Below are 11405 nucleotides of genomic sequence, written 5' to 3' on the forward strand. Positions count from 1 at the left end.
TTCCTTCTTTAATGATGTCACTAGAACCGTGTTCTGGCTACTTGCGCACTTCTTATAACTTACTGTTTACTCAGCTCTTACGGTGATTTTCTGAAGTAAAACTGACGCTTCATCTTTTGTGTGATGTACAATAAACTTTATTAAACTCATCAGTATATGTTTGATCATCATTCAGACAGCAGACTTGTAGGCTATTAATAAATAATGGATACATACAAGCAGATGACAAATATGTTATAATAACCGTAATTAAACTACTAAACTATACCTGTTCCATCTCTATACAGCACTCTGACTCTGTAGGCATTATTGTCCGACTTGAACTGAACACCGTTACTGAGAGTTTCTGATATTATCATCATTCCGTGAGGTGAATTGTCCTGACAGACTGAGCGCTAAAACAGCGCGTTTTTCTGTGCCCCAAAAAATGACAATTTAAACATGCTGTAAAAAATGATCTGTTGGGTATTTTGAGCTGAAACTTCACATACACACTCTGGGGACATCAGAGACTTATTTTACATCTTGTGAAAAGGGGCATAATACGGGACCTTTAAATAAAGTAAGCAATGATACTGCTTTAATTGTCCATTCTGTATAGTTTGATAAAACAGAACAGTATGAAACATGGTGGCAGCGGTCGTGAATTCAGCCGAAGTTAGTACCGAGCCGTGAAGAGTGAAAAGTGCCGCTAGCTTGTTGTAGTTAGCCTAGCCCGCGAGCTCGAGCAAGGGACTACCCAGTGTTTACGGAGCCGAAGCCGGAGCAGAAAAGAGCGTCAGACGTCGCGATGGATGGTCTCAAGCCGCCTCCAATACTTTGTTTGGATTCAGCCAACTTAGCGAAAACTTGGAAAAGTTGGAAGGAGGAGTTTACGCTGTATACGGACCTCACTATGCCCGATGCAGAGGAGACAACTAAAGTTAAGTTGTTTAATTACCTCCTCGGAGAGAGAGGGAGGGAACTTTTAGAAACGCTGACAAGCGGTGATACATCTGCGAGGAGGACAGTGAGTACAATGATGACGCAGTTTGATAAACATTGCAATCCGCAACTGAATGAGACTGTTGAGCGATATAAGTTTTTTGTTAGAGACCAAGGACAAGACGAAAGTATTGACAGATATGTCACAGATTTGAGAGTATTGGCCAGCACATGCAATTTTGGTGACATTAAGGACTCACTAATAAGAGATCGCATTGTGTGTGGTACACAGAGCCCTGCGATGAGGGAAAGACTGTTAAAGGGACACTTCACCCATTTGCATTAAGCTTTGCATTGTTAGAAACCCACTCATACTATTGAATGGTTGTGCAACACTCTCTCATTTTCCCCTGAGACGGGAGAAATCCGTTATTTACCTCTTACACTTCCTCCTACAATGACGCAAAAATCGTCATTTTGCGTCATTGTAGGAGGAAGTGTAAGAGGGGGGGATTTCTGTTGAGACTACAAGCACTCGTTCCTCATCTTTCCCAGGGGGCGGGACCCGCTCACGCTACAGACCTATTACAGATCAGTGGGTGGGACTTTACTCTCTGAAACTGAAAGCAATATCCTCCATCTTGTTTGAAGCTAAGCTAACAGGCGCTGTGGAGACAGATGTAAAGTTATGACAATAGCGGAGGAGAGTACTCAATATGATATAGACTAGAGGAAGAGGATTTCGGAAGTCTGATGCTTGAATCAGGTGTTTGTGGCTACCTTTACAAGCCGCATTATAGCGAAGAGCAGCCGAGGCAGAAGACCTGCCTGCCGCGAACGAGGAGCCCGGACTGGCTCGGGTTAGGGCGGACTGGTGGCGCCGGTGATCTCACTATGCAACTACGAACCGCTACGAACACAGAGATGTGGCAAAGATTTTCAACGATGACAATTTCTCCTGGACGAAATCTCTGAATCAGACGAGGACACGGACGTTTGTGTTGTGAACTAAGTTAGTTTCCTAGTTTCGCACCGCATATGTTCTGACTGAACATCCAGGTACCATGCAATAATTCACCTTTTCGAAAGAAATACAAACGAGGAGTAATGCATTAATGAGTTCGCCAACTAACTAGACATTTTGTGTGAATGTGAAATTAATTTCAAGCTCTGGTGGTAGCTAGACTTGTAGACGGAAGAGTGATTTCTCTTATAGGCAGATATGCGCTTTCTGGATTAGTGGGAGTGGCTTGCGGAGCTGTGCAATTGTGGGAGTTGTTGTCTTTCATTCAAATGCGTCCTGAAGTTATTTTTTGTCTTTTCTCGGTCACAAAGGCACCAAATTCAAAATTTCTTTTACATTTCGACTACATACAGTATATGACCCACTTTAAATAAAAAACAATGTTCAAATGGGTGAAATGCCCCTTTAAGGGAAGAAAACTTAACGCTGGATAAGTGCATGCAAATATGCAGAGCTACTGAACTGTCAAAAGAGAACAGCAAAACCTTACAAGGTAAAACAGTGGAAGAAATACATGCAATGAAGAAGAATCCAAGAAGAGACAAAAAAGAGGAGATTAACTGTAACTTTTGTGGCAACACACATGAGAAAAATAAACACAAATGTCCAGCCTATGGAAAGAAGTGTAAGAAGTGTGGAAAAGAGAACCACTTTGCTGCAAAATGCAAGTCCAAGTTTGAGAAAAACAAGAAAGGCAGACCGGTACACACAATTTCAGAGTCAAGTGAATCGTGTGAGGACAATAACAGACATCAGAGAAAACCAAGAGACAATAAATCAAGTGAAAGAAGCACACAGCAAAAGTCAACATCTCTTCGCAGGTATGTTGTTGGACAAAAAGCTAGTTAACTTTCAGATGTTGCTACTTGTAATGTTATCCCAATGCAACTGTTGAACCCAAGTATACAATTGGATCACACAGAGAAAGTACTTGTCATGTACAACAAAAGCAGATTACGCCCACTTGGAAAATGTAAAGTCAAACGAGAAATGATCAATTATACAGACTTGAGTTTCAAGTGGTGGACCAGGAGGACAGGATCCCGCTACTGGGAAGAAAGGCTAGTGAAGCCATGAAGTTGATCAAAGTGCAGTATGAGAACATACTGGCGATTGACAGTATAGTGAAAACACAATGTACAGACAAAACGACTGACAACAGTGTGCAGCTGACAAATATGGAGAAAATAAAGACAGAGTTCGGAGATGTTTTCACAGGCGTTGGCTGCCTAGAAGGCGAGTACAACATTGAAATAGACAAAAGTGTACCACCAATAAAACTGCCTAAACGCAGAGTGCCTGTTGCAATGATGACCCCACTTAAAGAAGAACTAAAGAATCTTGAAAGCCAAGAAATCATAGCACCTGTGGAGCGCAGCACTGACTGGATAAGCAGTATGGTGTCAGTGACAAAACCAAATGGAAAGCCAAGGATCTGTATAGACCCCAAACCACTGAATAGAGCACTGAAAAGGAGCCATTTCCCTCTTCCGACCATTGATGATGTCCTGCCAGGACTCTCAAAATCCAAGGTATTCACTGTTTGTGATGTGAAGCATGGATTTTGGCACGTCAAGCTGGACGAAGAGTCCAGCTACCTCACCACATTTGCAACCCCATTCGGACGGTATCGTTGGCTCAGGATGCCAATGGGTATAAGCCCAGCTCCGGAGGTCTTCCAAAGGAAACTCATGCAAGCACTAGAGGGCTTACCGGGTTTGTATATCATTGCGGATGATATACTGATCACGGGGGAGGGTGACACACAAGAGGAAGCAGACAAGGATCATGAGAAAAACTTGAGATGTTTTCTAATGAGGTGCAGACAAAGAGACATTAAACTCAATGCAGACAAGTTTAAACTGAGGAGAGAGTCTGTACCCTACATTGGACACTTGCTGACAGCTGAAGGCCTCCGCATTGACCCGGAGAAAGTGCGGGCGGTGCGGGAGTTGCCGAGGCCTACTGATGTTAAGGAGGTACAGAGACTTGTTGGTATGTTGAACTACCTTTCAAAGTTTTGTGATCATCTATCGGATGACTGTGAAGTTTTGAGACAACTTACACACAAGGACAACATGTGGGAATGGACTGAGGTGCACGAGACAGTTTTTAAAAGATTGAAAGACAAAATAACAAACGCACCACTGCTCAAGTGCTATGACCAAAATGAGGAGTTAACCCTGCAATGTGATGCCTCAGAGACAGGGCTAGGAGCAGCCCTGACACAGAAAGGTAAACCTGTGGCATTTGCGAGCAGAGCGCTGACACCCACAGAACGGGGTTATGCGCAGATGGAAAAAGAATGTTTGGCCATAGTGTTTGGAATGGAAAAGTTCCATCAATATACTTATGGTAGAAAAGTGACTGTTCAAAGTGACCATAAGCCACTGGAGAATATTGTGAGAAAACCTCTACTTAGTGCACCAAAGAGATTGCAGAGAATGCTACTCAGACTGCAGAAATACGACATTAATGTGATCTATGTGCCTGGGCGAGACATGCTACTAGCTGACACACCAAGCAGAGCTTATTTACCTGACAGCAGTCAGGGAGACACAGAGGCAGATCTAGAGACTGTTAACATGATTAACTACTTACCTATCTCTGCAGAAAGACTATCAGCCATTCGCGATGCAACAAAGGAGGACACAAAGTTGCAGGAGGTGATTAAGTTGATTCTTACAGGATGGCCTCAGAACAAAAAAGACATTGAGCAAAACATTCAACACTATTTTGCTTTTCAGGATGAGCTGAGCTTTCAGAATGGCATAGTGTTCAGGGGAGAAAGAGCAGTTATTATATTATACTAACTTCCTGATGGTCGAGCGTACTGCCAGAGAATGTCTAATATGGCGAGAAGTTTCACTCTCACTACACTTCCGGCTTCTGAACTGGTTGCAGTTCCACTCTGATTCCATATGAGGGCGCTCACAGGACGAGTGCAGAATGAATGGAGGTCAATGGCGGTATACCCCTCAAAATCCACTTTTCTCAGGATATAATTTTTTGTCTAGTAATTTGAATGTTGTATTCGAAAGGAGATGCAAAGAAATTACACATTGCTGGGTGTTAGATTTTTTAGAGTCACTTATTTGCTTTAAAAAAGTCTTTCAAAATGTCAATGACGTCAGAATGCTGACGTCATTAGCAGAATGCTAGCGTGTTATGGGCAACAACAACTCAACCTGTAAGAAATCAAAACGACATAAGTACTCGTTCATTCAACTTTCGACCTAAAACCCATGTTGAACTTGCAAAATCTACAATCACATCTGAGATTTCTCAACGGCAATCGGGTGAAAGAGACAAATTTAGCCGTCTAGCCCCATTGACTCCCATTCATTTTGCACTCATGGCGATCGCCCCCAGTGGAACTCTGGTGGAACTACAACCAAAATTCGGTACAATAGGGCTTAATAGGGAGTGGACAGGCTCTCCGTAGACGGGCTCTGGTACTGCGCAGACTCACACTGAGCTTGACGACGTAGATGTGACGTGAGCAACCCGTCTATCTTCTAGTAGCTGTGCCAAGCGAAATCTGAATCATTCCCTTCCGAAACTTGCAGAGACGGAGAGTGTTTGTAGGAGGTGTCCATGAGCTGGAGCAGGAGAAACTTTTGCTAAGTATTCTGATTAATTACTTTGCCATTTTGCCTCCACGCCCCCCCGATTGCGCGCGAGCTTCTCCTCCTGTCCATACGGTAATCTCTCTACTGTGCGACAGAGAGTCGCGTTGGTATGACGCAATCGTTAGCCTATTTTTACAAAAACTGCTTCTACGGGGCCATAACGCAAGATACAAGGTAATGGAGCCTTTTATACATTTTCGTGTTTCTTTAGAAATAAATAATGGACAAATGGAGTCTTTAAACGCCTCAGATGTGAAGTTATTCGCTGTCAAAGTGACGCCAAAATGAATGGGAGTCAATGGGATGCTAACAGCAGGTGATGGTCTGATAGCCAATGGCGGCGCCCGGGGAAGCTTCAACATAATATGAAACGCTGCCCCCCTGGTTTTAATCCGCGTGCGCGTGAATATTCGAGTCGCATTCAAACACTGGAGCGAGCGCGAGAGCAGATGGAAACGAGGAAACGTCATCAACTGACAAACAGCAGAACTCCCGTTTTGCTCCTGTAGAAGCTATAAGTTCGTATGAAATCAACCCTGTTTTAAGAAAAACATGTTTTATCCGCGATCTTATGAAAAAAAACTACACTACCCACAATCCTAAGCGTAGCAGCAACGTCTGCTGATTGGTCCAACTCCCTGTTACCATAGAAACGTTTACCTTACTGACGAACAGCCCGCCGCTGTTGTTGTAGTGTCCCTCATGAGGCGAGTCCATTCAATGATCCCTGAGAGTGCAGAGATGGTCTTTGTGGACTCTTCTGGAAATTGCGACAGAACTAATAGCAGAGTGTTCCTACTTTTGACCCACTCAGCTATTGGAGGACTGCCCTTGGGTGTAATGATAACATCATCTGAGTCTCAGAGTGTCATCACTGCAGGACTACAGCTCCTCAAAAGCATTCTTCCAGAGGATGCATTTTTCCGCAGGGGAGATCTCGGCCCACAAGTGGCAATGACTGATGACTGCCAGGCATTACGACAGGCTCTCAGCGAGTCTTATCCACATACACACCCCATCCTCTGCGTTTTCCACATTTTGCAAGCGATGTGGAGGTGGCTGTGGGATGCCCACAATGCTGTACCAAAGTCTGACCGTCAAACCCTGCTACAGCTCTTCAAGGCTATGGTGTATGCAAGAAATCCAGGAGAACTTGAGGCCTCATACCATCGGGCATTAGAGGACTCCATGGCAAAGCTTCACCCACGATATTGCAAATATCTGACATCTATTTTCAGCAGACGTGAGGCCTGGGCAATTTGTCTCCGCACTCATCTCCCCACACGAGGGAACAACACCAACAATTATGTGGAGAGTGCAATGAGGGTTCTGAAGGACCAGGTCCTTTATAGGCTGAAGGCCTACAACATAACACAGCTGATGGATTTCATAACCACCAGGCTAGAGGCCTACTATTGCCGGAGGCTCATCGACGCAGCAAATAATAGAATAAAGTTGAAGTTGAAAGGGGACACAAGAAGAACCAATGTATGAAATTGTTACATGGTCTATTATTGCCATTTAATTCTCATATGGTGTATGCTATGATTTTTTAAAAAAAATTATGTTATGTCCCCTTTGATGTGAAACTGTAGGAGGATGAGGTGAACTTCATGGTTGATACCCAACAGCTGCAGGACAAAGACCGGAAACTCACACCAGCTGCCAGGAAGACATTTTATGAAATTGCCACAGGTATAGTATCCTGGTCCATAACTTTGCCTGTGTTGTGGCAAATTTTGTTGTCCCTTGTTCTATGGTGAGGCACATCTCTAAGACAGGGCTATGGGTCAGTTTACACCAGATTTGCCCTCCATTAAATGCTTTATGGGTTTAGATACAGTATAGCAAGTAATAACCTCTTCCTCTGCCCTACAAAGGAAAGAACAACATACCAGGCCAGTGGTACATGGGAATGACTGAAGATCTAAATGCAGACCAGTCTGTCACAGGTAAATAACTTGGAATGAAAATGCGGTTCATTTGACAATCAGCCATAGTTTCATAAAAAAAAAAAAAAAATTCGTTTAAATTTTAGATTTAAATTTTTATTTAGATCACCTTTGTGCAGCTGCAGCGGAGAGCCCAAAAAGCCCAGCCCGAGGAGTGGACGAGGCTGGCGATAGTGATGACTGCTCAACTGGTGAGGGCTCATCCGAACAATCCAAAAGGCAGAGGTGGGCAGAAATCAAATTAAAAGTGTTTTTAATGTTATGTGGTTTTTTACCTAAACAGAACAGCAGAGAAATAATAAAAATAAGTGGGAGAGAGATGGATGGGCTAGGCTTGCTCTGATAGTGACTTTCAGGTCATCTTTATTGTTGGGTGAGCTGTAACTCATCTCCCTCACCTCACGACATTATCGCATAGATGTAGTTCTGGTCAGGTGAGTTTACTGGCTAGTGTAGGCAAGAGAGAGAGACGGGGGGATGTTGGTGTTGTTGCATTCCCTGTTTGGGGGCATAAAAGGTATGCGTTAATGTGTGTGTGTGTGTTTGTTTGCAGTGACAGAAATTATGTCTGTTTGAGGGGCAGTGGTGATTCTCGCACACTCTCTCACACACTCACTTACACACACACACACACACACACACACACACACACACACACACACACACACACACACAAACAAGCACACACACAAACATACACACACACACACACTCACTCACTCACTCACTCACACACACACACACACTCACACCTCACACACACACACACACACACTCACTCACTCACTCACTCACTCACTCACACACACACACACACACACACACACACACTCACTCACTCACTCACTCACTCACTCACACACACACTCACACCTCGCACACTCACTTACACACTCACTTACACACACACACTCACTCACTCACTCACTCACTCACTCACTCACACACTCACACACTCACTTACACACACACACACACTCACACACTCACTCACTCACTCACTCACTCACTCACTCACTCACTCACACACACACACACTCACACCTCGCACACTCACTTACACACTCACTTACACACACACACACACACACACACACACACACACACACACTCACTCACACACACACCTCGCACACTCACTTACACACACACACACTCACTCACTCACTCACTCACTCACTCACTCACTCACTCACACACACACACACACTCACACCTCGCACACTCACTTACACACACACACACACACACACACACACACACACACACACACTCACTCACTCACTCACTCACTCACTCACTCACTCACTCAAGTAGGTAGAAGTTACTACCTTAAAGGGATAGTTCACTTTGAAAATAAATTTTGGTATGTTTTAGCTTACCTCAAGGGCATCCAAGATGTAGGTGTCTTTGTTTCCGCAGTAGTTTCAATTTTTATATTTTTAGGTCAAACCGTTCTTGTCTGTCAGTCATATAATTTACATTTACATTTACATTTATTCATTTAGCTGACGCTTTTATCCAAAGCGACTTACAATTGCTATATATGTCAGAGGTCGCACGCCTCTGGAGCAACTAGGGGTTAAGTGTCTTGCTCAGGGACACATTGGTGTCTCACAGTGGATTCGAACCCGGGTCTCTCACACCAAAGGCATGTGTCTTATCCATTGCGCCACACCACCCCATATATAATGCAGGTCGATGGTCACTGTATCAAAACACAAGCACAGAGTCCAAATTAAAACAATTCCCCATCGTCCAAATTAAACAATTCCCCATCGTAAGTACACATTGATGGCCTAAGACACGAAACGAGCGGTTTGTGTGAGAAAACGAACAGTATTTATATCGTTGTTACCTCTTGTAACACAGCACACGTCCAAATGATCTGACGGCGTGGGCGAGTATAGATGTATACACTAGATGTCGCTTGGCTACGGTTTAGTTCCAATGAACTGCAGTAGCCAAGGCGACATCTATGTATATATCTATACCCGCCTGCACCGTCAGATCATTTAGACGTGTGCTGTTTTCAAGAGATAACAACGATATAAATACTGTTCGTTTTCTCACACAAACCACTCGTTTCGTGTCTTAGGCCATCAATGTGTACTTACGATGGGGAATTGTTTAATTTGGACGATGGGGAATTGTTTTAATTTGGACTCTGTGCTTGTGTTTTGAGACAGTGACCATAGACCTGCATTATATGACTGACAGACAAGAACGGTTTGACCTAAAAATATCAAAATTGAAACTACTGCGGAAACAAAGACACCTACATCTTGGATGCCCTTGAGGTAAGCTAAAACATACCAAAATTTATTTTCAAAGTGAACTATCCCTTTAAAGGATTAGTTCATCCTCAAAAATGTTTTGCTGATAATTGACTCATCCAAGATATCCATGGCTTTCTTTCTTCAACTGAAAAGAAATTAAGGTTTTTGAGGAAAACATTCCAGGATTTATAATGGTCTTCATTGGCAACCAGCTTTACAAATGTTCAAAGAAGGTTCAAATGTCTGTCTCAGTGCAGCTTCAAATGCTCGACACAATCCCAGTCAAGAAATAAGGGTCTTATCCAGTGAAACGATCACTTATTTTCATAAAAAAAAATCAATTATATACTTTTAAACCACAAATGCCCGTCTTGTACCATCTCTGAGATGTGCCACGCATTGCGTCATCACGTTGGAAAGGTCACGAGTCACGCCATCAAGTTATTTGTGTGTGTACTCTGGTTCAAAAAAGTAGGAAAGGGTGAAAAACTCCCATCTCATTTTCTCCTCCAACTTCAAAATTGTCTGACATCTTTTGTTTTATTTATGTATTTAATTTAAAAAAATTGTGACCTTTCCAACATGATGCATGATACATGGCGCATCTCAGAGATGGTAAAAGATTTTTTTTTTTGTGGGCATTTGTGGTTTAAAAGTATATAATTGATTTTTTTTGTGAAAATAACCAATCATTTCGCTGGATAATACCCTTATTTCTCGACCGGGATCATGTAGAGACTTTGAAGCTGTATTGTGACCGACATTTGAACCTTCTTTGAACATTTGAATAGCTGGTTGCAATTGAAGTCCTTTCTGTGTAGAAAAATCCTGGAATGTTTTCCTCAAAAGCCTTAATTTCTTTTCGACTGAAGAAAAAAAGACACTGGGGTGAGTAAATTATCAGCAAAACATTTTTTGGAGGTGAACTAATCCTTTAAGAAGTTACTACACATACACACACACACACACAGACACACACACACCAGAAGTTACTACCATTTACACACACACACCACACACCATCACAAAAAATGTACTTGTTACTAGTAACCATTAACCAATACTTGTTGATGTATGTTGTTGTGCCCATTGTCAGCAGGCTGGAAATTCGGGTCAGGGGAATGATGGAGGGCCTTGTTCGAAAATTACAGGCTGAGCCTGACTTGTACAAGGCTCCCATGGAGAAGATGCTGGCATCTTATGACAGACTGACTACCGACAGCCAGCTAATCTCTGCACTGGCCACATTTGGCCGGCAAAGTGCATCTGCCGGATCAGGTGCTTGGAAGATGGCAAGAAGGGGCATGCAAACGAGCACAAAAATTGGAGTGCAGCCGACAGCAGTGGCTCGTCGGAAAACGCCACTTGGAGGCAGACGTGCCCTCATTACTGGGCGACCAACAAAAAGCTCGAGACGAGAGCACAGCTACGGAAGGGCAAGGGGCAATTCACTTCCGAAAAGGCAGGCACCACATAGCCTATCGCAGTGTGTCACTGACTGTGTTGCACTTGCCAAAAAACATAGTAAATAGAAAAGTTCTTTTTTTTTCTTTTCTTTTTTTTTGCTTGTTTAAATTTGACATACTTGACAAAC

The 11405-nt window shown here is 43.2% G+C and overlaps 1 protein-coding gene across 2 annotated transcripts; it reads left to right on the forward strand.

Annotated features, from left to right (window-relative positions):
• Positions 1–6787: 6787 nt before the first annotated feature.
• On the forward strand, positions 6788–11405 carry LOC311282459 (uncharacterized protein). 2 transcript variants are annotated; one of them, XM_084396255.1, is made up of 5 exons: positions 6788–7068; positions 7176–7275; positions 7461–7532; positions 7637–7757; positions 10908–11405. In XM_084396255.1, the coding sequence occupies exons 1-5, from the start codon at positions 6901–6903 to the stop codon at positions 11341–11343; spliced, it is 897 nt and encodes a 298-aa protein (XP_084252381.1). In that variant the 5' UTR covers positions 6788–6900; the 3' UTR covers positions 11344–11405. The 2 variants fall into 2 exon arrangements, with proteins under 2 accessions (XP_084252381.1, XP_084252382.1); XM_084396256.1 differs by having other exon boundaries at positions 10911–11405.

The sequence above is a fragment of the Rutilus rutilus genome (assembly GCF_951802725.1).
Source record: "Rutilus rutilus genome assembly, chromosome: 22".
Taxonomy (NCBI): Eukaryota; Metazoa; Chordata; class Actinopteri; order Cypriniformes; family Leuciscidae; genus Rutilus; species Rutilus rutilus.

Excerpts from the sequence above, each read along its gene's own strand:
- LOC311282459 (XM_084396255.1), top strand. The coding sequence starts at position 6,901 with ATGAGGGTTCTGAAGGACCAGGTCCTTTATAGGCTGAAGGCCTACAAC. Across the intron at positions 7,533-7,636 it reads TGCAGACCAGTCTGTCACAG|ATCACCTTTGTGCAGCTGCA; the intron begins GTAAATAACTTG and ends ATTTTTATTTAG. Across the intron at positions 7,758-10,907 it reads GAACAATCCAAAAGGCAGAG|CAGGCTGGAAATTCGGGTCA; the intron begins GTGGGCAGAAAT and ends GCCCATTGTCAG.